The sequence below is a fragment of the Alligator mississippiensis genome, chromosome 8, assembly GCF_030867095.1.
Source record: "Alligator mississippiensis isolate rAllMis1 chromosome 8, rAllMis1, whole genome shotgun sequence".
NCBI lineage: Eukaryota > Metazoa > Chordata > Crocodylia > Alligatoridae > Alligator > Alligator mississippiensis.
This window is the reverse complement of record NC_081831.1, coordinates 72,694,958-72,722,525: the sequence shown is the minus strand read 5'-3', so window position 1 is coordinate 72,722,525 and position 27,568 is coordinate 72,694,958. Positions and strand designations below refer to the sequence as shown.

The 27,568-nt window shown below is 45.9% G+C and overlaps 1 protein-coding gene and 1 long non-coding RNA gene across 2 annotated transcripts; one reads left to right on the top strand and one right to left on the bottom strand.

Annotated features, from left to right (window-relative positions):
- The first annotated feature begins 438 nt into the window (after positions 1-438).
- On the top strand, positions 439-20,801 carry SLC25A43 (solute carrier family 25 member 43). Its single transcript, XM_019487756.2, is given in 6 exon segments — positions 439-725; positions 3,394-3,635; positions 4,570-4,742; positions 18,831-18,965; positions 19,633-19,821; positions 19,823-20,801. Coding segments are annotated over 6 exon segments (1,032 nt in total). The 5' UTR covers positions 439-462; the 3' UTR covers positions 19,853-20,801.
- LOC132252175 (uncharacterized) lies at positions 10,309-27,523 on the bottom strand. Its single transcript, XR_009464013.1, has 2 exons — positions 27,175-27,523; positions 10,309-11,848 (listed from the first exon to the last, which is right to left on the bottom strand). It is a non-coding gene; the product is annotated as an uncharacterized LOC132252175 (long non-coding RNA).
- Positions 27,524-27,568: the final 45 nt, after the last annotated feature.

Here is a 27,568-nt window from a genome sequence, read left to right as displayed (position 1 = left end):
CTTGCCATCCAAATCAACTAGAGAAACCCAGGACAGGCCGTACAGTATGTGTGTGACCCCACCGCAGCACAGAAATCCTGCTGTTCCCCACGGACAGCGCGGCTGCTTGCACATTGCGCTTCCCGGGTTGCCACTGGTGCCACCCCGCTCCCTGCCCACAAACACGACTCAGACATTTATCAAACTCTGCTTTAAAACTACTTGGGCTGCGGGCCCCGGGAAAGGGCCTGTGCTGCAGGGGGAAGGGAAGCGCCTCTTGTCCAGGGACGGCGAGGAGAAGCCTTGCGAAGCAGCCCTTGGACTGGGGGCTGGGAGCTGTCCGCGGGCGGGCGGGCGGGCGGGCGGGGAAGGGTCAGGGACACGCGGGCGGAGCTCAGGCCGGTGCCGGGGCGGGGGAGCCGGCTGCAGCCCCGCCCCGCGGCGGGCAGAGGCGGCGCGGCTCGGGGCCGGGCGGCTGCAGGCATGGGCAGCTGGCCGCGGGACGGGCGGCTGACGGGCTGGCAGCGGCTGGGCTGCGCGGGGCTGGCCGGGGCGCTGAGCCTGAGCCTGACGGCGCCGCTGGAGCTGCTGACGGTGCTGGCGCAGGTGGGCGCCGGGCAGGGGCTGCGGCGGGCGGGCGGCGCGCTGCGCCGGGCCCAGGGGCTGCGGGCGCTGTGGAAGGGCAACCTCACGGCCTGCCTGCGCCTCGGGCCCTACAGCGCCCTGCAGCTCGCCGCCTACCGCAGGTAAGCGCCCGGCCCCGCCGTCGGGGCACCCCGGCCGGGGCGGGGATGGATGCGCCAGGCTGCGGGCGGACTCTTAGTACGGGGCCCCCTTCGCCGCCATGAGGATAAGAAGGATCGCAAAGGTACCATTTTCGGGCCCCCCTGGTGCCAGGTGCGGAGAAAAGGAGCCTCAAATCAGCGGCGGGCTTAGGGGATGGGCACAAACCGGGCAGCCCGCACTTTAGGGGGCCCCAACATTTTGCATCCGTCTTGCGTGCAGGTCATCAAAGTGAAGCCTCTAAAAGGGCCCCAAACGAGTCTCGTGCCCAGCGCCCCAACAACCCTAAGGCCACCGCTGCTCAAATACCGGGGCTGTGGCAGAGGCCAGTGAGGGCTTGGCAGGCAGCTACCTGAAGAGGAGGGGGCCCTAGCCAGCCGTCCCTTCCTGCGGGGTGGCAGGGACAGCAGGACTCCACCCTCCCCTCCGGTGCGTCTGGTGGGATCATCCTGGCACCGTGGCCTGGTTTTAGTAACTTGGGAGTCGATTGTCCTTCACAGCACAACCGTGGCAAAGCCATGGTCTTAACATCTGTTCCTTCTGCTCTGCTGACCGTATTTATTTTTAATTTTTTTCCCTTCGATAATATTAAACTTCAGAATCCAAACTCTGCCCTTTCCAGGCCTGATGAGTAGCTGTGCTGCTGCTCAGCTTGGAGCACTGGTCCCTCCCAGTTGCTCATTCCAAAACCCCTCTTCTAAATAAGATGGGGAAACCCACTAGGTGAGCGAAGGCTGGAGAGGGGAATAGGAGTGCTAGGAAATGTGGAGTCTTTCTGTCCATGTCACCCAAAAGAAATGGAGTGTTTCCTTTTTCTTCCTGTGTTTGGCAGTCAGCTGTGTGCAAAGCCTTTGCTGGACTCTGCGATAGCCTGATGATTTGCAGCTTGTTTTCTCTGCTGGTTTGTTTATCTAGGTCAGCTGGGTGCATGATGTAGGCACCGTTTCCGGCTGGCGGGAAGGAGGGTTATTCCAGTTCCCTGGCTTTCCCACCCCGAGAGGAGGGGACAAGCGTGGGCTCACCTTCCCGCTGCCCAATCAGATCTGCTGCAGGGTTCTCAGCTCAGGCTGATGCCATCTATTGCATGTCTCAGGTTTGACAGAGAGTGAATCATCCCAGCTGTGTGCACACACTCCAGGATATGACACACAGGGCCCAGAGATTTGGTATCACTCCTCATTTGGTGATGGGCCTATGAGTCTTGAACAGGATGGCTGCATTTTATCTTGAGATTTAGAACAATGCATTCAGCTGCAGGCGATGGGGGTGGCAGTTCTCTTTTTCACTTGCTCAACAGGGGCTTTACCAAAAAAAAAATGTATTCACTTCCTCCCTCTGGAGTACATTAAACCATATATGGTCTAGTTGTCAAATTGCCTAAGTGAGACATTCAGTGCAGAGGCATAAAATGCCAGAGAGTGAGAGAAATAATAAAGTGTTTATAGAGAATATAGTAATGTGTTTATGGAGATAACAGACCACAGGAATAGACATGTATGGGACGTGAATGTTTAGACTGAGAAAACAGGGCGTTTTTAAGAGGAGAGAGGCATAGCTGGATGGGAGGTGATGGATCTGTATTGCAGCGAGTTCTCTTGGGTGCCCTATGTGGCCCCAGTTGGACTCGTGTACCACGGGGGTGGGCAACACGTGGTCTGTGCCACAAGTGGCAAAGGCACTTAGGCAGCCTCTGTGTGGCATACAGCAGATGTAGGAAGGGAAGGCAGCACAGCAGCAGACAGGGCAGAAAGCAGAGCAATAGATCAGGCAGGGGAAGGGGATCAGAGCGTCACTCATGGAGGAACAGGGCTAATTTGTGTCAAAAAGGTTGGCCCCTACGGGTCTAACCATGTAAATGAGCTGGTTGGACTCTGCAAGGCAGAAATGTGGAACTCCAGATGCATTTCTGCGCTCATCTCTTGCTCCCTAGGCTTGGACTGAGATTCTTCTGTGATTTCTTTGATCATGTCCCACTGCTTGCTGGCTGAATGATGTCCCTTGCTGTCCACTGCAGGGTGATGTATGAGTGTTCAACATCCACAGGAAAGGCCTTGCTCTGCTCTCGGAATCACAGGTGTCAGAATCTGGGTTTGCTAAGGAGATCTCATGAACCCAGGAGTAAATTAGCAAAAATGTACGAAGTATACCAGCATCAATGTTTTAACAGCCAGTATAAGTTTGGACTTGATCCTCAATGCACAGTAGTGCCTGAACATGACAGTGTCTGGCTCATTGTTCCACAGGTGTTAAAAATAGTCTCTCCTTTTCAATGGTCTTGATCTGTTAATCAAGCTAACCTTTCTCAGGGCAATTCTGCGCTCTGCTAGCTGCTCCAGGTCTCTGTCCTCCTATTTCACAACCCTGGAGACTCTTTAGTTCTTTTTCAGAATCATAAATCAACCCATGGAGACCAGTGTTCAGCAGCAGCTAGGGTTTCAGCTTCAGTTAAGCAGGAAAGGCAGGGTGAGTCAGCTGAAGAAGAGGCTCTGTCCCTGCTCTATGCAGCCATAAGTCTGGAAAAATCTTTTTTTCTTCATTCTGCCTTTCAAAAACAAGTTGAATATTATATTCTGGGGTGTGTGTATGTGAGAAGAATATAGGAATAGCCCCTCTCTTATTTCTCTGTTCTAGGTTTGTCGCGCTCTTTACGGATGATTTGGGTCACATATCTCAATGGCATGCCATCATGGCAGGAAGCTTGGCTGGCATGGTTGCAACCGTAGCAACTTACCCAACTGATGTCATTAAAACCCGACTCATTGTGCAGAACCGATTGGAACCATCTTATAAAGGAATTCTTCATGCTTTCTACACAATATATCATCAAGAGGGATTCCTGGCTCTCTATCGTGGTGTTTCGTCGACTGTTTTAGGTAAGCTAACAGTATATTTCTGAGCTTTGCTGCATGTATGGATGTTAAAACATCCATATGTAGAACTTGCTTGGCACATCTTAAAATAACAAATGGCTCTTTAGAAAGCATATATATGCACACAGTGCTGTAGGTATCAACTTGTGTCAATCTTGTCGTTGCTACAACAGCTAAATTCCTCTAAACTCTGAGGGGCTGCCAGTGTAGTATGTGTGATTAAAAGAATCCAAGAACACATTTTTGCTTTAGCTTTTTTTACTTTGGTTTGAGAAGCAGCATTTCCCTCCTTCACTTAAGAAAAACAATATATGCCTATAATTCCTAGTACCTGGTCAAAGCAATGTAACAGCAATATTATATGCATGAAAGGTGAAGCTAGCAGTATGTCTCTGTGACTGAGGCAGATGTGACTTGTTATTTATTGTTTAAATTATTTATCATCTCTCTGCAGCTTTGCAGGATACCATGCTTTAATGCAGTAGGATGGTTTATACAAATTGGGTTATAACTTTCAAATGCTTGTTGTTTTTCCTGTTGTAATCAAATTTAAATGTGGTGCAAGCAGGAACAGAGCTAATGCATCAAACGAGACAGCAATGTCACTCAGGACCCTGGATGCTGAGGCAGCCCCGTTATACCTGTGGGCACTCTTGGGGCTGGGGTAAAGTGAAGAAAGTGACTGAAACCAAGATATAAGAGGCACCAGCACAATCTACAGGTTGCATTTGCAAATGTCTAATGCCATATTTGGACATTAAAACATAAAGCTTAAATAAGACCTTCCCTTGATACTACAGTATCTAACAAGTACGGGTCTCTTGGGTTCAGTCAGACACCATTTAGCTCATCAGTGGGGTAAGAAGAAAGCATGGCTCTTTCTTTATGCTGTGCTGCTTGCTCATGGGTGACCTTTTCTGTCTGGTTTGCTTTACAGGCACTATCCCATTTTCTGCTGGCTCATTATTTGTGTATATCAACCTGGACAAAATCTGGCGAGAGCCTAGCAATCACTTCACTCCCCTCCAGAACTTCATCAATGGCTGTCTTGCTGCTGGTGTAGCACAGACACTTTCCTTCCCCTTTGAAACTGTGAAACGGAAAATGCAGGTATGGAGCACTATTATTGTTACCATTTTTCTGCGGTTTGCATTTATTTCCAGAATTTTGGAACTAGGAACAAGCCAACTGATCAGTTGCCACCTCATGTCCATTGCAAAGAGGGCTGAGATGTGTTATTTCTTCTAGAAGAAATGGTTGATATTTGATTTAGCTTGAGATTTTTATTTGTTGCGATTTACTCAAATGATATAATTCCCTCCTAGGGCTGTCAGGTTTTGGGGGTTTTTTTTTAGTAAACTGCATCCTTTCTCCACTTCATAGTAGTTGTGTATTCCATCAGATCTCCATACTTGAGAACCAACAGCCTTCTCTGATGTGATACTGTACAACCTTAGGTGCTAGGAGAGTTGCACAAAAGAAGAGCTGACTCCAGAGCTGCGGTATGCCCTTTCATTGCGTACACACTCCTAATTGAGAATGCAGTGAGTTTAGTCAGAAGTTATTAATTACTGAAAATCAGTATCATCCTTAGTCCTGCTTCCAGCTGAGCCTAGTGCTTGCTGGAAATTCTTGTTGTCAACTCTGCAGGAATATCAGCTGCATAAACACAGCATCATTTATGCCGCTTGTACCTTCCCTGAAAGTCTAAGCTTTCTGCAGTTTCCATCAAGATTCCTTGATACTGTATCTTATTCTCATTAAAAATTCATCATCGGACTAACTAGCCAGTGGTTGTCATAAACTGGTGGCTGCTTGGCCCTAAGAAAAATGAACTCGTAGGAATGTGGGATTGGAAGGACCTTGCAATTGCAAACAACTATAGCTTAATTCCCTTCCCAAACTGATCTGCTGCTTGGTGTGCTCATCTCCACATCCTAAGTGCCCTTGCTTACAGTCCAGTGTGGAAGTCAAGCAAAGGTCATCCCTTACCCCTGAGGGAGTTCAGCTTGGACTGGAAGCTTCAGATGGTAGAAGTGGGACTTCAGGTCTGGGTCTGCAGGTTGGATACCCTACATAAGTGCCAAGTAAAGGACTAGTACAATGAATGCCCAGTCCTGGGGATCTTCCCTTCATCCCTCAGATGTAAAACTTTATTAGAAAGTGTTAAAAATTATGCTTATTTACATGGCTTTGTAGTTAAACTCCTTCCTTTGCCAAATACTTCAAGGAGGAAAACAAATCCTCTCAATTCAAACTTTGTTTTCAGTTCCCTTGAGTTTTTTAAAAAGCTGTAATGTAGGCCCCCCAAAATAGCATGGAGTCTGATTTCCCTGCTGTTATGCCTTCAATGCTTTTTTCCCCCACCTGATGTACCCAGATAAGACTCGGATACCGAGAATGTGTATATGGTAAACACAAGTCCATACCTACTGTAGTCTATACAAAATGAGGCAAAGATAAGGTCACTTTCTCATGAGGTTCTCCTTATCTTTAACTGCCTGTGGTTTTCAGTACATTGGTAATTTGGGCATTAGTTTTTACTAGTTTGAAAGAAGTAAAATTCAACAGCTTCAGGCCTCAGGTTAAAAAGGTCCCTGGCAGGTTTTGTCCTGGGGAGCGGGGTGGTAAAGGACAACCCAGCTTTGTTTCTTTCCAACCACTGGGCTGTGCTGTTTCATCTGTTTGAGGCATAATTGCCCTTGCTTTCTTTTGGACATTTCTGTCCAGCATGTTGAGAAATGAGGTTTACTGCAGTATTTCTGCAGTACCGGGCTTAGGGGAAGGCAAACTGGGCAATTGCCAGGGGCCTCCAAAATTTTGCAACAATTTTTGAGGGGGTGTTGAAGTTTTTGCAAGGAAGTGGCTCTGTTTGCATTTTAACACTCAACTATTTATCTAATTCCCCCAAAGAATATTAAAAAGATCCACAATACAACTGTGGAGGTCATCAAAATTAAGCCTTTAAGGGGCCCCAATGACTCTCTTGCCTAGGGTCCCAACAACCCTAAGGCCACCACTGATTTCTGTAAGGAACTGTCCCAAATCTATGGAAAGTAAATTTGTTAGAAATAAGCTGAAGGGAAAACAGGATCCAAGTGACACTTTCTTGGTACACTACAGTGATCTGCTTTCATACTGACAAACATATAAACTGCAGTAGAGGCATTCAGGTGATTTGAGCTGGAAGGACCCATCTGTTCCTAGCACTTCACTGACAAGCTGGAGGGAAGGAAGAGTGTACTTGGGGAACCTAGGAGGATTCGTATCGAATCAGTAGCTTCTGATTTGTTGTTTTAAACAATTCAAGGCAGCTCAAACACAAGTTAACTGTGGATTGGCTGCAGCAGGGTTGTGGGGTCCAAGAAATGATGTTAAAAAATTAACATCAGTGCATTGCTCAGGCTTGTGGGTTCAGTTCTGCACTGATCTCACCTGCTGGGGGTCTGCTCCACCTTCACTGAAGTGAAAGGAAAACCCGCCAGTGGGAACTGGGCCAAGGGAGTGGCAGCTGAGAGAAATCAGCAGGAAAGATGCTGAGTTCAGAGTCCAAAGCGAGAGTGTATGAGGGAATGAACACAGGATAGGCATAATACAGGTGCTGTCAGGAATGGGTACCAAGGAAGGGAGAGAATAAAGAGGAAGAAATGAAAGATCCCACAGGTCCCTTGGGGAAAACAACAGAAAACAAAGGAGTTGACATCTTTGGTAGCTGTGATTATTCTTTTTTTCCTCCCTTCATTCATCTCCGCTGAGTTCCCATGTATTGATCCTACTCAGTACAAAATAAAACCTGTGACATATTGCAGCGTTCAGTTAAAGTAAGGGCTTAGTGCAAGTGCTTTGCCAGGGCATTCAGGAAGCTCTGGTTCATCTTGCAGACTTGCTAAGTGACAAAGCACTAAGAACAGGAGCTATGGGGCCAATAGCAAATCCCTTTTGCCTGTCCTCCTGGCCTCATGTCTTAATATTGCTGTTAAGGGAGGGAATTTGGGGTGCTTCAAGGTTATTTTAGGTGCCTTCGATTCTCCCAAGAGAGAGTGAAATTAGACAGCGCCAGGAAGAAAACTTAGAACATCGTAGACCAGCCAGAGTGTGGAACTGTAGCACACTGATTACGTGCCTTGAGGACAGGACTGGCAACACCTCAGTTATAAACCCAGCTCTGCAAACCAACTTTCTTGAACAGCCCTGGATTTACATCAGCCTGTCCATCTGTATCCACATCCAAATACTCTGTTCTTCCCGAGTCAGGAATTAGTTGCACAGTGCTCTGAAGAGCCATACCAGTAGGTAAGGGCTGCGCATTACTAACAGCATCTGTCATCATCCCTTCAATCCATCCTTTCTGATTTCTACATAGCCAGAGCCTTCACCTCCCATGTCAGTAGTCTTTATCCCTGCCTTTGAAGGCAGCAGGATCATACTGTCAATGGACAATCCTTACTTCATATTTTAGTGATGATTTCTGCCTGGTACCATCTTCCTCCCATTTCCACTTTAGCCTTAACATATCTAGAAATGTTTTAAGAAGTGCTATATTTGATGCCAAGTATATTTGAATGTTTTTACTTTTGTTTAATTAAATATGAATTGGTTTTATGAATGCATGGGCACTCTTTGTTGTGATTATCCTAATTTTATCCCTTTGTCTTCCTTTTTCACTTTGCTCCTGGTTGGCATGTTAGAGAATTTAAGAGGTACAGTATGCATGTTTTGGCATGGCACATCTAGCTTATGTTGCGAGTCTGCAGAATGAGATTAGTCAAAGGCAAATTCCTTGGTAAAACTTATGTTACCAGATTTTAGAGCAAATGAATAAACTACCATTTGGGCAAAAGAAAATTCTCTAATAGAGATGGCCTTTATCAGGAATGCTCAATAGATTGGAGGGCAGGATACACTTCTAATGATGCAAATCAGAATTATACCATTATATTCAAATTTTACAAGAAAATCCTAGGACTGTGCTTTTCAGAGTCAAAAATGTTAACCTTTTGTGTTTACTGACAAGCTTGTCAAAAGCTTCAAAGTAAATGTTTCAAAGAAATTTTGCATGGCTGATTCGTGTTCTCTAGATGTTAAAGTTAATTTCTAGTTTAGAACTAATATATATACACACATAAAACCTCTCTTTGTAAAGAGCACTTGAAATTATTTAAGGGTCAGCATCATTTCTTGGCTGGTTTTGCCACTTTATTTCTTGAATTTCTTTCATTCTGAGCACTGAAAGTAGCATAATCAGTTTATGATAGTTTCTGATTTAATTTCTTTGTTAGGTTCCTGTGCCCTAGCACAACGATCCAATAGTTGGCTGCAACTCTTAAGTGGGAATGTGGCTTGTGTGTTTTAATTGCTGCTTTATGATTCTTTTGCATAAATTTATACCCTAAATCAAATCCTAAATAAAATGACTTTTTTTTTAAATAAATGAACCAAAATCCAGATGAACATCTCTACCATATCACCACCACCACCCTTCATATACTTCAGTGAATACAAGATTTTCTCTTTCAGTTGTTTCCACTTTTTAAGCTAGATTGGGGAAAACTTCCCATCTCAGAGCACATTTCCATTGGGAATGCTGGTGCCTAGTTTCACCTTCCCCACTCAGTCCAAGTGATTTGGGCAGCTTTCATGTGCCGATTTTTTTTTTAGTCTGCATAGCCCCATTTTTGGTGTTTGTTCAAGAGGGAGTTCCCTGGACTCTGAATTTCAGTACAGCTGTTATATGCCATATATGCGATTATAATGAGAAGTATGCTGTTACCACATTATACACCAGGGGACTAAAGTTGTGTTGTAAAAAGGTGGTTTTGCATTATTGCAAAAGTGACTTGTAGGCGGGGAGGGAGAGGGAACCCTTTATTCCCCTTTCCCCCCCACCACCCCTCTGCCCTCCCTGTACCTCTATAGCTCCACCAGCAAACTTTGCTACAACGTGGGCACGTCTACACATTCATTAATGTGCAGTAGTTACTGCACATTTAATTTAGTAGTTGGTTAAAGAAGTACTCACTAAATGCACAGTAACTAGAGTTGCTTTGCAGTAGCACTGGTGAATGCCTTTTTAGTGACACTACTGCACAGTAGCCTAATAATACTGTGCAGTAGCATATTAGCACTGTCTGTGCTGTGACATGCTATTGTGCAGTGTTATTAGGATACTGTGCATTAAGCATCTCGTGTAGACGTGCTCACGCAGTCCAGCTCCCTAAGGTTATCATAGGATTCTGTGACTATTTTGGCACTGACCACATAACATTCCACACGTTCTCAAGAAATGTCTCCTGGGAATGTATTCTGTTGCAGTGTGTAATGGAAAGATACTTCCATGCAATTTTCCAGCCCAGGCTACATACTCACTGGACTGCAACAATCTTTCAGAACTATCAAAAACAAATTACCTTCTTGTTCTTTACTTCCTGTTTTACTCTGGCCTATTCCATAAAATCATTATGGACAAGTAGCCATTGGTGGGTAATGCATTGCCACACATCACCCAGCAACAGCTGCTGGTCCATAATATTTAACTGCAGAACTAAGTTTTCCTATCAACATCTAAAATGTTTTGGAAAACTTTTGGAATGAAAGTTGCTGTCCAAATGTAAGATTGTATTATATTATGAACGTTGGTAGCTGTGCATTTTACAGTAGCAGATTTTGAAGGCTTAAGAAGGGTGAGACATGACTAGTCATTTAATACAGTTTAGAGCATTCTGGCATACAGATAATCTAAACCAGTAAGAAGACTATACAATTCTTTGTTAAAATATCTCCTTGACTAGAGCCTTGCATTCAGAAGGACTGCCTACCACAGATCTTGTACCTGGGTTATAAACAAGCCTCTGGGACAGAAAACAGGAAGCATTTACAGGAAAAAAAAATTCCCTAAACATATCTATACCGCAGAGTTGCTGTGCCAGGTAGGGCATCTCCAAGCATGCCATGCTGCTCTGCATAAACTAATTCCTGTTCCAGAAGCAGTGTAGCTGCATTTATGCTGTGCATGCTCATCACTGCCCACAGCACAATGTACGCAGCTTCATGACTCCTCTCCAGGAGGGTGCCCACACCAAGCATTACTAACAGCATCTGTCATCATCCCCTCGATCCATCTTTTCTGAGGGTTTGAGGATGTCATGGCTTACCGTGGTGAGTTTGTGGGTTAGCACACCCTCCCTGGGAGCCATTTAACTGGGGAGTGGAGAGGCGGCTACTGTGCAACACTGCTTATATGTAACTGCTGCAGAGAGACCGTGGCCGTGTGTCGCAGAGCTTCCAAGCCAGCCTCTGCATGTACTTGCACAAGAGCATCTCTGCTACTTCACAGGATTTGTTTTCTTGCCAAAAGGAAATCTGAAAGTTAATAGAGTTTCAGGCCAGAGTCTAAAAAGAAAAACCAAACCCTCTCAGGTCATGTGTTTCACATAACATCTAAATGCATGCATGCTTCAAGATTTTCTTATCCAGGTCTGTGTCTTTAACTGCTTGTGCTCATGTCTGGGAAACTTTAAAAAATTAAGCAATTTGAATGAGCAGAGAGGCAGAATCACACAGAGCAAGACTACCATTTTTAAGTCATATGCCCTACACATATACTTTATTCTTGTGTACTGTTTGTGAATTAATTGTTACTAAGTAATAACCTACAATACTTTGTTTATATTGGAGTTAGGGAGTCATAGCACCAACTGTATTGCTAATTCAGTTTATGCATACTTATTTGTATCATTTAGCCCAGTAACATTTAATTGATTAGTGTAGTTCTGCTTCTAGCTGGAGAGGGATTTCTTTTTTCAGATGGACTCTGACATTTTCCACATTCAGTTGGACAGGCAGAAAGGATTTCTGCATGAAAGCCAAATTCAGCTCTAGGGTTGTCACTTGATGTCAGTGAAGATGCACTAAGTAGCTCATTTGTCCTAGTATTTCATGAAAAGGACAATGCTCCCATCGGTGCTGCGTTTCTCCTCTTCCTCGTGTGTGTTTGCAGCGTGATGGGACTAGATCAGATAATGTATGTCCAACACCTCCGGTTAGATTCTTATCCCCTTGTAGCACAGCACTTCAGTGTTAGCATTAGGCTTGCATGTCAGGCCTGCAGTAGTCCCTCAGGTCATGCCCAGCCTGATTAGAAGCCAAGTATTCCCCAGTGGGTCTTTACAGGGTCCATTTTTCCTAGTGATTTTTTTTTTTTCCAGTTCTTTCAGTTCCTGGTAACATAAATGTATTTTTGATTATTAACATGATCATCGAGCAGTCTGGATGAGCCCTACTGCTTTGGAAAGCCCAGTCCCAACCCTCCTTGGAGCACATGAACCACTTAAGACATGCCTCTTGGCCAATACTGCTTGATGAAAATATGAGGAAAAGCATTGCTTGAGGAAAAGCTCTGACTGGCTTTTCTCCAGCCAGACAACACCCTGAGGCATTTCTTTCAGACCCCCAGTGCTAGGAAAGGGAGAAAAACCTGAACACAGACTTTCTGTTTGGTCATTAAGCCATGCTTTTGAAAGGCTGGAGTTTGCTTTCTCCCTTTCTTGCTTTCTCAAGTCCTCTAAAGCCTCTGCTGGACTTGAGAATGACAACTACCACAACTAATGATAGTACCACTCTTCCCAAACACCTTTCATCCAAGGAGCTATGGCTTTGAGTAACAAGCTAGAATCTCAGTAGAAGCACAGTGCCCTACACAGCTCACTTGATCTGCCAGTAAAATGCAGCCCCCGCTGAGAGAGCTGTTTATCAGCATGCAGCCACATCGCACAAGAGTTCTGGGGAAGGAATTGAAGCATATTGTATCCAGGTGAAATACATGGGGTACTTAGGAAAACAGAGTGTATTTTATTTACCTCTGGAATTTCTTCCCCCAGAGGTTAGAAGAAGTACTCTGTAGACACCAAAGCTGTTATATCAGTGCCCTCCTCTGCATGGACAATCTTAAATGACTTGGGAGACACTTATATTCACTTTGGGTTTGTCTACATGCAGAGTTGCACTGCTACTTAATATGTGACTTTAAACTGTTTGACCAGCAAAAGGCTGGTTAAACTGGTGCAAATGACTTGGGTGGGGGGAGGGGTGTTAAGCTAGGGTTATATTGGCTTAGTTTAACACTGTCCCTAACCAAGGAGACAAACTACAATGTGCCACTCAACACAACACGAAGCCCTGATCCTATCAAGATGTAAGCATGTGCTTAACATCACATAGTGAGAGAAGCCCAGTTGGAATCAATGGAAGTACATCAAACTGAACAGGCAGGGTTGGAGCCCACAAGCTTCCAGTCATGGACTTGCACCACCTGAACAGGTGAAGACCTGATGTCAACTTTATTTACTGGCTGAAGCTGAATCAATACGGCTAAGTACAGACAGTCAAAAAACCCGAGACTGAATTGATTCAGTCTTTGCAAGTTGTAAGTCTAAGCTGTGTAGACTGAACCAATAAGCAAATGAGTAGACATTCACTTTTGATTCTGGAAATGCAGCCACATGCCTGCAGTGGCCCAGGCCAAAAGCTGGGAAGTGCTAGAGCACACCTGCCTCAGCTGGAGCAGACATCTTGGGCCAAAGCTAACCTGCCCACTCTGCAAGTATAGGGGGGATGGGATTGCAGGGAAGTACAAAGCATCCTGGGATGCTGGGGAACTGTGAGTTAACCTGAATGTGGAGGGGATCCAAGACAGAAGTTCAAGGTTAAACCAATTTAACCTAAACCAGCTAAATTTGGTACTACATTAATCCCGGTTTATCTTAAACTAGTTTAGCACATTTTGAAAGCAGTTTATATGCACTGAACTTCTGCTGTGTTACAAGTTAGAACTGGTTTCCAATCACTTATACTGGTTTATGTGTAATTTTTGTCCCTAAGAGACACTTTGAAACCACAGTAGAAGGTCTGTACAAATGGACTACACTAGTGCTATAGTTAAGGCATCCATTTCGTTTTCAGGACACCTCCACAAGCATGGAAATTAGAAACAGAAGTAAAGTCAGTTTAAGAAAGCTAAGAAAACTCGGTTTAAGAAAGCTAAGACTCATCAGCAAGGCCTGGACTCCAGGGCAAAGAGTGAAATCACAGAATACAAAGGCTCTGATCCAAACCTAAGTAATGCCAAACACTGCTGATCTTGCTCCCTGGACCTGTTCCATTGATTTCAGCAAGCCAAGCAGGCTTTGGCTTTAAATCTGGGAATTTTTCCCAACCCCCAGAGAAGAGGACAAAGTGTTCCTAGAGTGCAGCAGCTGAAGGTCAGCTGTTGTCATTGATTGCTCTGGAGACAACTGCCTGCTCTTACCTCACAGCAGTTTACCTTTCCACAGGGCTTTGGGAACTTTATGTCCTGGTTCGTGGTTTAGTCAGCATGATTGACACAGAAAAAGCCAGGACTCTGCCCCTATCTGAGTGGTGACTCCCAGGAGGGGTTAAATGTGGCTGATCTAGTCTCTTGCTCTTTTTTAAATATTTGTTCTTTGTTTACATAGTGAAATGGCGTGTGATTTACGGGGAATAAAATACTCTCTCAGTCCAGTCCCTTCAGTCCTCACTCGCGTGAAATTCCTATTGATTTTAGCAGTTTTGACTGAGCAAGGATTTGTCCTTTAGTTTCCTTTCAATTGCAGTTGCCTTTAGCCGTCCTACATGCCCCTTCTAACCCAGTCTTACAAAACTTTAGCATTGTTATTTTAGATTCTAGATTAAGTAAAATGAATTCTTGAGCTTCATCATAAACTGCTTTCCTGTATGTTTCAGAAGTTGTTCAGAAGGGCAGGATAGGAGTTTTCTGATTTTTATAGAAATATTAAGCGATAGTGCTCTAGTTGGTCACCAAAACAAGATCTTGAAAAATACCTTATTAACTGTCCTTTTGCTGTTCCTGGGTCAGTAGTGCCACACACTATATGGTCATAACAGACTTTCAGATGAACAGAAATCTCATCTTGCAGAAGGAGAAGGAAGATTTTAAAAGGCTCGCTCTATTTTCAAGCTGTTCTCTCTTTTGTGCCCAAAGTCTGCGTGCACAAAACCTTGTGGATGTAATCGGGTGCATGTCAGATCGCACAGGTCAGGCAGTTGGAAGTCAAAGTGTCCCAAATGGCAGAAGGCCTAAGTTCCTTACCTGAAAATCCAGTCCCAGAGTTCCCATTTTGGTCCCCTGGGTGGCGCTAGGGGAGTTTTGGGGGGGCTATAGCCACCCCAAAATTCACCTTCTCCCCACCCCCGTAACCATCCCTCCCAGTACCACCCCTGTCCAAGCCCCCCGCCTCCTTCCCAGTTCACCACCTGCTCTGTGCATTTGAATCTGTCATGCTCCCACCTGCAGAGGCACGGCGCCTTAAGCGGGTATTGTTAAAAAATGGAATGTTTGCCCATTGGCCAGATGTATCGCAGCCCCCACAGTTTTCTGACTAGCCCACCTCAGCCCCCTCACTGGGAAGAGGCTGGTGCCACCCCTGTTTGTCCCTAATGAGCCAGCAAGTTTTACCCTTAAAGCCCAATCCTGCAGTCCTTAAGGAACAGAATCCCACTGAACTAATTGTGATCAGCTTTCAGAGCAAGAGAAGCACAAAAAAAAAGTAATTAGAAGTCCCGTCCCTGTAAAGGTCTGTAAGATCAGTGCCTATAATGGCAGCCTACTGCTGTGACATTTACCTAGGATTGTATCCTGGTATTTTATCCTGTGTACCCTGGTATCCTGTGTACAGATGGCACCTGACTCCTCTTTTGTCCCCTGCTTTTAGATTATCAGAACAGAATAGTCTTTTAACTATATCTGCGCAGTATAGTGATTGTTTGACTCATTGGCTACTAGAGACCAACAAAGGCTGTTTGTAGTTGAGAGAGAGTAAATAGAGATGTCCTCTATTTAGTACATTTGATCATTCAAAGGACCAAGTGCATCCACTGCAGACACATGGAATGAAGATGATCAACTTAGCATTCCTTGTCTGTTTGTTATCAGCACAGCCCTTGCACACAATACCACTGTTCTTCCAGAGAAATGTAAAGGCCCTAGAGTAGAATATTTCTTGGGAGGAAAGATCTTAGGCATTTCATACGTGCATCAGTTAAGTAGCCTAAGGATTCAAGCTCTGCCAAAATAAAGATGTATAAGTTGCCTTGTTATGTATTATGCTACCCATAAGAACAGTACTCCCAGATCTTATCCCATAGGCATCTCTGTCTCTCTTATCTAAGCCAGGCCGTGTCTTTGAAAAGATTGGATAGTGATACTGGTCTGATCTGCTCAGTTTGTTTCACTTTCTGGCCCTCAGTGCCCTACCATAGTTGCAGGCATTGCATTATTATGGGTATATGTAAATCCCGCAGCACCACCCAACATCCTCACTAATGCTTTTTCAGTTAAAAATAATGCCAGAGGAAATAGATTTTGAAGCAATTTTTAAATTTTTTGAATTCCTCTGACAAAAACTACTTAACATACAATATTAGCTTACATACTTTTGTTTTAAGCTGTGATGCCTTATGAGCCATGACACTTATTTTATCTCCTCTGATAAGTGATGCTAAGATTCTTTGGACAATTGTTCCTTAAATACTGTTTAAAATCTTCGGAAAAAATGAAGGCAGTGCTCCTTTAATACAGAATGGTTGAGGGATGCACTGTGCGCCACAGTCAAGAATCTTGAAAACAGCTTTAACCCCAGTGAATATTATTATAAATAATCTCTTTAGTGATCACAGACTGGGGAGCAAATTAGAAGTCCGGGTCTTTGACCTGCCATTCATTGCTCTTTAACGTTTCTCAGAAGGCTTTTCCTGCTTATGACATCTTAGTTAAATCAGTATTCCTTGTAGCTTTGTATTACAGGCAAAACAGCAGCCCTTTTGATGCGTCTTTGCAATGTATACAGCATCTAAAGCGATTAAGTTAAACTAATACACTTAATTGTTGCAGGTCCTCCCCTGCTTACTGTAAAGACATGCCACGTAGAAGGGCACAGATACACTTATGTAGCAGTAATAATGTTTTCCTTCCACAAATTGTCCCTTTTCCACTCCTCCGTTTCTGATAGTTTCCCTATCTATAACAGATTATGGGAACTAATTCATGGTACTCCTGACATAGCTGGAAAAAGGAAGAAGAATGGGCCAAGCTGCATTTGGGTTTCAGTTCCCAGGGTGAGACTTTCCGAAGTGACTCCGTGCTTACCTCCTAAGCAAGCGAGGCATTGTCTCATGTACTACCTTGCCCTGAGCAACACGTGCCCTAGGGGATCTGGAGCCCCTGTCACACTATACCTTCCTTGTACAATGAGCTGTGCTGGGAGTCTCTGGTCAAGAGCCCTGTGGGCACAGGGTTTAAGGGCTTTAAAAATATTTGTTTTTCACTTGCATCAGATAGAGGTGTGGGTAGTGGAGTGTCATACCACCACCAGGGATCTTGAGAATGGCTGTGACCCTGAGGAGTTAGCTGCATCAGGGGAAAGGCCAAGAACCAAAGTGACCCCAGCAATTACACAGCCTTCTCTTACGCCTCAGCATGCTCTCTGTTCATCATGGTGAAAGCACATTGGCAGGGAGGCATAGAAAGAAACAGGCCGTCTCCAGAGGTGAAATCCTCAGCTCTGCTTCAGTCCCTGTAAGCTGGATAAAAGGGTTAGAGCCGTAGAGAGAGGCAGGATTCCCCAGTGAAGCAAGGAAAGAAGAGAGTTGCAGGTTGCTTTCCAAGGGCTTCCTCTGAAGTTTTGTCAGAGCAGGGATGAGAAGCCTCCGTGGCTTTGCTTTCAGGGGCAAAAAAAAATGTATTCTTGCTTAAATACATTTTTTCTTGCAGCAAAAATAAAGCCTTGGAGGCACAACAGAGAATTTCACTCAGGGTCTTCACAGCTGCTATTCCAGTACCTCACCTGCTCAGTAAATTCACACACATGCAAAATTGATGGGAGGAAAAATTGAGCAGAAAAACACATGTGCAGAAAGCAAGTATTCTTATCATCTTCTTAACTTTAATAAAAAACTCATCTCTGGCAAAAGGGGACAGAGCACAGTTAAAGTCAATTCTGTTTCACCCACTTACAGCAGAGCTGGCCTTTAGCCCTCAGTGTGTTTCCATTTTTCACCATCTAGGTCAGAGCTGCCAACTATTTGATATTCTATAGCAGAAGCATCTAGAAAATGTCACCACCAGTTGTCAGTTTGATAGAGATGCTTGTTAGAGGCTTAGCACCTTGAGGAAGCTATGCATAGGCCAGCCAAGAAGGAAGAAATAGTATGCTGCATACTGCTATGGTTTGTTAGGGAAATAGAAAATTGTATAAATATTCAGCAATTGATTAGCTACTTCCACTAATATAAAATCACCAATCCTCAGTGAACTAAGGCAGTCGTCTGCCTAAGCTGAAAAGGGACACTGCACCCTAAGCAGAAGAGGAGTCTCTTGTGTGTGAGCAAATCCCTGATTTGCACATACAAAGTAGGTCCCTGCAGTAAATACACAGATGGATGAGGATTGGATTATTCAAGTTCAGGCTCTCCTGACTGTTCTAACACAATAGGAGATTAATGGAGAAAGGATTGAGCACTTCAGGCACTCCCAAGCTGACCCTTGCACCTTCTTCTGTATGAGCTAAGAATATGCCCAGACCGTGGGACAGGTAGGCTAGCTCAGCTAGCAGTTCAGGGAAGACAGTGGTACAGTCTTCTGAGTAAGTACCTCAGACTCTGGATGGAATTGAACTGAAGCTCATGGTGCTGCACCTTCACTGCCTTGTTTTCTAAACTATGGGGATTACAGGTTGCTCAGGTATGTCTGGGCTGCAGTCACAACACTGACTGTAGCGTGGATATCTCCTATGGGATAATTATACATGTGTCTGGAAGAGCATAACCCAGTATCAGTGTGATCTTGCATGTTGATCATGTAAATAAGCATTATGTGGTTTGTATGTATGGTATAAATGTAACACCAAATTAGTGCTAGATTTATCCTGCCCTGTGCACTTCAGGTATTGACATTTTTCTCTTTTCCTAGTGGCCTCTTCATAAGGTTGCAGACAGATGTGGTATTTCTTTTGAGTCGAGACAAAGGCCTCTTGTCCCAGAACTCTTCTCTGTTTAAATCTGCCATTAAAGAAAGGATTCAACCCCTACAAAAATGAAGGAAATAATCAGTTTTAATTGCATTTATTCTTTTCTTTAAAAGAAAACTCTATTCTGTCTTGTGAACAGGCTCAGAGTCCATACCTTCCCCACTATGGAGGAGTTGATGTGCATTTCACTGGCATGATTGACTGCTTTAGGCAAACGGTGAAGCACAAAGGTGTGCTTGGACTCTGGAGTGGACTCACGGCCAGCCTGCTCAAGGTATGAATTGCCTTCAACCTGTTTTCAGCCAGCCGAGACAAGCTAACAGGTGACTTGTGATCATCATAACACACATGATGCCATTCCCATTTATGCTGAGTAGCACGTTTGTAACAGAAAAAGGTATCATGAAGCTACTGAGTATATCTTGGTCTTCCTCAAAGTTGCTGCTTCTCAAATTACACCATCCTCAGCAATTTTATTCCAGTTCATTTGGGAAAGGAAAGAGAGAATCTAGGGAAAACTACTAAACATAAAGACCCATATTCTCAGCTAGGGTAGATCAGCAGAGCTCTGCTGAATCAGCTCAGGACAAAGAAGAAAATCAACTCTACCATGTGCAAAATACCTCTGAGATTTCCTGTTAGGCTTTAATTATTTAAAAAATCACTTTGAAGCAAAGTACGATGCAGGTCCATTTCCCCAAGAAAGTACTATAATCAGGGGTGTGCTTAGCATTTCATGGAGTGTTCTGCAGGCTCCAGACTGCATTAATTAGTTTGTGGCCAGATTCTCAGGTAGGGTAAGTTAACATAACTCCATTGACTAGGAGACCAGATCAAGACATGGAGACTGATGCACCCCAGCTTTTTGAGCTCTGAATAGGGAATCTTACTGGTGACTGTAAATTAATTGTTGATTTCTATCTGTATGGTTGTTTTTACAGGTCGTCCCATACTTCGGTATCATGTTTAGCACCTTTGAATTCTGCAAGCGGGTCTGTCTCTACAGAAATGGTTATATTGAATCTCCGTTAAGCTACAAGCTCACTCCTGGAGTGGACCAAAGTTTACAGCCACAGGAACTGCAAGAATTGAAGCTGCTTCGAAGAGGAAACTTCGAGTCGAGGAAACTTCAAGCCAAGGAAACCCACTCTTGAAAACTGAGCTGGGAAGCCCACGGCCTGGATGGTAGGCTAATATCATTCTGAATCAGCTCCACAATATTAAGAAAGCATAGGGTAAAGGAGGGTATACTGAGCTACAGGTACCAGCCCCTCACTGTGGGACTGAAACACCTGTGTCAGACATTCATGGGTGTTGTAACTCGCGTAGGAAATGGACACAAGCTTACCTGCAAAGGAAAGACACAAACATTTTTGAACTACTACAGTACTGGAAGTTAAAAACAACTCAGTGGAAGTGTTTTTAAATGTCAAATAGCCAAATACTAAAGTCACTTGCAAGGAATGAGAGAGCTGAGAGATGAGCATAAATTGTAACTTAGCCCAAAAATCATTAGGGAATGGTAAATCTGTTTTTAAAATCCCAGTGCTCCTTGGGGCACTAGTGTCCAGAATGGTTACAAACAATAACTAGACTCCCTATCATGTGAGTGTCTTGACCGAAATCTGTCCGTCTGAGATCCCATGTGGATGTGGCATTCTGAAGCTGCAGCTCTGTTCCCACACAATTCACACCTCTGCTAATCCTCCCAATTCTTATTCTCAGCTTTTTGTAAAAGTTCCTTGAAAACAGTTGAATTTTCTATGAGCCCCTCTTGCAAACAAAGGGGAAATACCCTGCAGCTGTGCTCTTACCAAAAAAAGAATCTTCATGTGTGAGGTGCGCTGAACTGACAATCTAACAAATCTAAGTACATGTTAAAATATCTTCTCACTCCCTTGTCCCCCCTGGAATGCCACTGCCTGTACCTGAATCACTGAAAAAAGCAGCACTGTTTGTACATTTTAATATTTGCTTTAACTACTGAACATTGCCTGAGAAATGCAGCTACCACATGGCTTAGCTGTCAGAGCTAACATCCTATCAATGTTTTTTCAGTATTTTATATTAAATTAATATTTTGGAATAAAAGATATGATCAAATGTTGAATCCTGTGCTATATTATATTTGCCCACCGCAACCTGAGATTTGAGTACAATAATTCTTTTTGACTCTTGTGATCTGAATCAAAATGTTTCCATGCTTCTTCTAGTTTCTTTCCTTTCTCATGTCCTTGTGGCAAGGTATTTAGTAGAATTTGCAGATTCATTGGAATCTAACATGGCTGCACCATGAGCACTTGTGCTATGGCCTCAAAGCTTTTGACCTCTGGACTTCCAGTCACTTGCCCCAGTGTCCCTGCTAGCAGAGCAGGCTTTCTCCTAGATATGAAACTGGAATGCTGCACTGGAAGGACCAGTTTACTGGTAGCATAAATGTCACTAGTAGGCACTTTCTTGGACACTGAAAGCTGATCCTGATTTTCCTGGGAGAAGAGCAAAGCTTCTCTGTGCATTGGTGGGGCATCCAATTGTAGCTGGCACAGAGTGCCTGAATTCAGGCACCTCACTGCCTTTGTGGAGTATTCAGGCTTTCAGAGGCAAAGCGTGCTAGGAAAAAAATAGAGCTTGTCCATGGAAATTTATAGCAGAAGGCAGCATCAGAATTCAGTCTTACATTCAAGGAATGAAGCTTTTGAGAGCAGGAATAATGGTGGCCTTGTAGTATACTGTCACAGGGCACTACGGTGCCTGCTTCTTGAAGAGCAGAATCTGCCTAGAGAGGGGGCCAGGCAGAAACCCCACACAGGTGCAGGTTACTATGGCAGCAGGCTAACAAGGAAATTAGCCTGCACTTGCACCTGGTCAGCTGACCAGAAGAAGGCAGGGCCCTGGGCAGTATAAAACCCAGGGCTGAGGCCAGCAGGGGTTAGTTCTCTGGCAGCAGCCAGGGGAAGGAGTCTGCAGAGAAGACTTGCCCAGCGCCACCTGGTATGCTGCTCACAGGACTAATGGGGCTCCCAGAGCTCACCAGGTACCCTGGGCTACAAGGTACTTAATGCTTGGGGAGAAGTTTGCCTCTTTTAAAGGGACAGAGTGCACCCTGCACTGTTTGTATTACATTATAGCCCAGGGGCTTGTGTTTTCCATCGCTATTTAAACCGGTGGACTGGGCTAAGGCTATTGGGGAGATAGAGACCTCATTGGGGCACACTACAGTGCGGGGAGCCCAGTGCCAGTGAGGGTGCAGAGCCAGGGCTGCGGGGAGCCCGGTGACGAAGGGAGGCTGAGTTATATCAAGGCCTCAGAGGGACAACTTTTTAATACCATCTGCGAGGTGCGGGGCATGATAAAGGGGCAGCTTTGGAGTTATGCATCTAGCCCATAAGGCTTGGGGTGTCCTGTGAGGTATTTCCTTAGAGAGGGACCCAGTTAAGGGGTCTAAGAACCCACATGGCTTAGTGGGATCCACCAGAACCGTGACTGCATAGCATCTTGAGGGCAGCCTCCCTATCTAATGTCTATTATCTTAACCATCAAGATGTGGCAGGAAAGAATAGAAGGCACCCGTAGGCCAAAGCTAGCAAGGTCACAGGACCCTAAGGGTATCATGGCTGTCCCTAGGGACCCCACCCTTTGACATACATCTATGCCGAGAGCTGTCCACATGCTGCATAGTACATCCCACCAGCCTAAGTCACGCAACCTGCCCTTCTTCCATCCACATTATAACATGGTGTATTATAACACATACCAAAGCTGAGACTTGCATATAACACTACAAATGAATCCCAGCTGGGTGGGCTCCAGATCCTGGTCAGGGAAGGTAAGCAAGTCAGAGTTGTCTGTGAGATTGGTGTGCTGAGTGTTTGTTTGCTGGGTTGTTTGGGCATGTGCTTGGAGCAGCTGGGAGTGCTGCTAGGTGGATGATTGCTCCCTGTATCTGACAAAAGCCCAAAGGGACAAAGCTAGTTCAGGTCCAAAAGTGTATAAAAGGAGACTCCCTTGGGGACCAAGGAGGGAGTGAACAGGGACAGCAAACAGGGCAGTTTGCAGATCAGTTCCTGCCTCTTTGAAAGACAACCTGTAAGGCAGGATCATGTCTTTAAATAAGAGTAACTAACCTATGTATATTTAGTATAAGTAGCTACAACTCAGCAGTTAGACCAATACTTAAGCCCCTTGTTTAACTAGAGTCCAGAGCTAGGGGGAGTTTGCTAGGGAGGCTGCCTCAAAACTCGCTCTCTTTCCTTCGCTGTAAACTCGGTGAGAAGAAGCAGGTCAGCAGGGAAAAGGGAACCTTTGAAGACCAAGGAGCAGTGAACCGGTCAGCTTACAGGGAGCTGGCTAGGGAAGGCCTGCTTGGAGAGAGGGGCAGAAGAGAGGCGACAGGTTTAAGAGACCCAGACAGATGGCTGGAGGATGCTGCAATGCCAGAGCCACTGCCAGCTCTTCCTGTGCTTGCACCTGTGAGGTGTCTGTCTAGACAGGACTGTTCACTGTCAAAGCTTCCACCCAGGTCCCGGTTTAGCCAGCACAGCCTCACGGCACTGCAGCCCAGCCACACAGCCTGCCAAGGTGAAAGGATGGAGAGGGGCTGCCTGCAAGATGCCTGCTGCCTGTCACCATTGATTGGCTGAGAGGCTACCTGTTGTGTGGCCGTGCGGTTCTCCACCAATCGGTGATGGGGGGGTGAGGCTACGTGATGCAACGCAGCCTTTGCAACCAATCGGCAATGAGGGGTGGGGCCATATGATGGACAGCCCTTGCAGTCAATCAGCAGCAAGGGGTGGAGCCACTGAGATCCCTTGGCCAATCAGTGCTGAGAGGTGGCAGCCATCTTGCCAGCAGCCCTCCTCCTTCCTTCCACCCTGGTGGGCTGTATGGCCAGACCGCAGTGCCATGAGTATGGTTGGCTCCTTCTAAGGAGCCAGCATTTTATTGTACCATGCAGGCATGGGGGAAGAAGCGGCCACCACACTCAGCCTGTGAAAATGGTGGCTGGCCCTGGGATTTGCCCACAAAATCATCTGGCTATCTCCTCGAGTAAGGTAGACCCCTATAGAGCACCAGTCCAGGGGGATGAAGTGGATGAGGCTTTCTTTAAACAGCTAATGGAAGTTTCTAGATCACAGGTCCTGGTTCTCATGGGGGATTTCAATCATCCTGACATCTGCTGGGAGGCAATACAGCAGTGTGCAGGCACTCCAGGAAGTTCTTGGGGAGTGTTGGGGACAATGTCCTGGTGCAAGTGTTGGAGAGGCCAACTAGGGGCTGTGGTCTTCTTGACCTACTGCTCACAAACGGAGAAGAATCAGTGGGGGATCAGTGTAGAAGTGTATGGCAACTTGGGCAGTAGTGACCAGGAGATGACTGTGTTCAGGATCCTGAGAAAAGGAAGGAAGGAAGGAGAACAGCAGAGTATGGACCCTGGACTTCAGAAGAGCAGGCTTCAGCTCACTTGGGGAACTGAAGGGCAGGATCCACTGGGAGGCCAGTCTAAGGGAGCTGGCTGTACTTTAAAGAAACCTGGGGAATGAACCATCCTGATGTGCAGGAAGACTAGCAAGTATAGCAGAAGACCAGCTTGTCTTAGCAGAGAATTATTCAGTGATCTACACCACAAAAAGGAAGCTTACAAGAAGTAGAAACTTGGATAGATGACTAGGGAGGAGTGTAAGAGTATTGCTAAGAAAGGCCAAAGTGCAAATGGAGTTGCAGCTAGCAAGTGACCTGAAGGGTTTCTACAAGTCTGTCAGTAACAAGAGGAAGACCAGGGAGAGCGTGAGTCCCTTACTGAATGTGGCAGTTGATGCAGAAAAGGCTAAAGTACTCAATCCCTTTTTTTATCTCAGTCTTCACAAGCAAGGTCAGCTTCTAGACTACTGTTCTTTTCTAGTCCTACACTTAAGACAAAACAATCCCATGCACCAGTACAGGCTGGGGACTTACTTGCTAAGCAGCAACTCTACAGAAAAGGACATGGGGGTTACACCAGATCAAGGAAAGTAATTATTTTCCTCTATACAGCCCTGGTGAGGTCACATCTGGAGTACTGTGTCCAGTTTTGGGTCCCCCACTACAGAAAGGGTGTGGACAAATTAGGAATAGTTCAGCAGAGGGCAATGGAAATGTTTCGGAGGCTGGGAGACGACTTCTGAGAGGCTGAGGGAACTGGACTTATTTAGTCTGGAGAAGAGAAGACTCGGGGGGAGGGGGGGATTCAACAGCAGCCTTCAACTCCCTGAAGGGTGGTTCCAAAGACGGAGCTGGACTGTTCTCTGTGGCGGCAGATGACAGAACAAGGAGCAATGGGCTCAAGTTGCAGCAAGGGAAGCGTACATTAGATCTTAGGAAAAACATTCTCACTAGGAGGGTAGAAAAGCACTGCAACAGTATACCCAGAAAGGTGGTGGTATCTCCATCCTCAGAGGTTTTTAAGACCCGGATAGACAAAGCTTTGGCTGGGATGATCTAGCTGGGGATGGTCCTGCTTTGAGCAGGGGGTGTTAGACTAGATGACCTCCTGAACCTAATTTTCTATGATTCTATGGGCAGGAAATATGGGCATTGCCACAAGGCACACTCATTCCTAATTCCTAGTGTGGGCATACCTTTCTGACTGAGATCTCAGAGGACTCCTGTAATATAGGGGAGTATTATTGAGCCCCTGTTGCATATGGGTAAAGATGGGACCGAGATCAGCCTCGAGGTAAGCTCATGCATGGGCTAGAATTTGAGAGAACTGGACTGAGCTAGGCTGGGATTTCAGAGACCTGGCTCTACCAGGGCTGCCCTATAAGTCACTGGAGGAGCCCAGACTGCAATTTTATACCTGTTACTTCCCTACCCTCCAGGGAGTCTCATGGGCTGTGCCACTTCCCTTGTTTTAGAAGGGCAGATTTCTTCTTTACAGCATTAAGTCTTAGCCCCAGAAGGGGCAGAAGCTCAGAGGCACAGGCCCAGGACTACCAGCCTAGAGCAACTGGAGCCTGGAACAAGCGCTAAGAGTGGAAAAGCTGCCTTGGTACATGACTCTCAACACTGACTAAGGCATGTTAATTTCTGTACTCTTCCTTAAAAGCTAGTCGGCCTGCTGTGCAGACAAGATTCAGTCCTAGGACTTGTTCAGCCAGAACGTCTTGATCAGTTTTGCTCCCTGCCCATTTTCTGACAATGGCTTTTCCTAACTTTGCTTTTCCTAATTCTTGTTGCCTGAAAGAAAATACGTCCCCAAATTGATAACACTATTTTTCCGCACATGTCAACCCTATAAAGGGGGCACAGTGTGGTTCTGCAGCTGCAGCACTGGCCTAGGATTTCAGACCTGAGTTCTAGTCCTGGATCTGCCACTGACTGACCTTCTGGGTAACCTATAGTTTCCTTCCCCTCTCTGTGCCTCAATTTTCCTTTGTACAAAATGAGGATGATGAGACCAATCTCCTTTGTAAAGTACTCTGAGATCTCTGGGAATGAGAATGTGTCATTACCTCACACTGAGAGCTCCAGGTTGGCAATCTGTAAGTGAGTGGGGAAGCAACTGGACTCTCAAAGTGTTCTTACTTGAGTGAAACACTCATTCTCACAGTATACATTACGATTTTTACACAAATTGGAAAGGTTTAATAAAGGAATAATCCTAATGGTGAAAAATGGCCAATTACTTGCTATAAATGATTGCTAGAATGAGTCAGTCGGTTGCCTATAACCCGCTCCTGATGTGCCTCTGACACTTTACTCATATTACAGCATGCTTATAAAATCTATCAACTATTTATTAACCCTCTATTAATACAGAGTAAGTGACCACAAACGCCACAAAGTCATGCAATACCTCCAAGGATATAGGTAGAGTATTTCCTGCGGCACGGCGGGGAATCCCGCTTGGAAAGCAAAAGAACACGCCACGGTCGTGCAAGAAGTGAAGAACACCCTGGCAGCCTGGCACGGCAGAGAAAGCTTGGGGAGGGGGGAGTCAAAGTGAGTTGATATTTAGACCGAGCGCCAGAGTCGGTGCCTAAGGAGTTTGGGGGACGTAGAACATGTGCCCCAGGTCTGTTATAACAACCTCATCTGACAGCCATGCAGTCCATGGGGGGAGGTAGGGATGGCTGGTGGTTTGATTAGATACATGGACATCATTTATATAGATAAATGTGTATGTATGTGTATAGATATAGGTATGTATGTATGTATGTATGTATGGGGGGTGCGGATAGATTTTATTTTTTTTTAAGGAAAACTTTTCATGTTCCCAGACAAATCGATTCCAAATCCGTGAGTGGTTCAAGAACCAAATGTGGCTCTTCTCTCCGCAAACATCCCCCCGGGGGCGTCCTACGTGCAGGCCCAAGCCCGGAGCCTGGGGTTCGGCTCCCCCGAGTTTCGCTGGCCCACAGAGCAAGCCAGGGAGGAGTCTCCCACTTCCATAAAGCCAAGATGTTCCCGCTGGAAAGGAAAGTGGGAGGTGAAGTGTACCTTACCTCCGCGGCACTACCCCGCGCAGAAAAGCGGTTATCCCCGGCCCCTAGGAAAACGGCCTGAGTGGTCGCGGTTTACACGGACGTGGTTCCTGGGGGATCCTCAACCGCTCCAGGTCGGTGTGCGGCCTAGGACCAGCGCGTGCCCGGGCAGCGCGGGCGCAGGCCCAGCCCGGCCTTCCCGGCGCCCCTCGCGCCCGCTCGGCCTCCCCCGCCGCGCTGCGGTTGCTATGGAGACGGCGGGGGCTCCGCGCTGCGGTTGCCCAGCAACGCGGCCCCCGGCCCCGGCGCGCGCCGGGCCACGCCCCCCGCCGCGCCGGGCCAATGAGCGGAGCGGGCGGCCGGCGGGCGTGGTGTGGCGGGAACCTCCCCGCGGCCCAGCCCCGCGCGCGCCCTA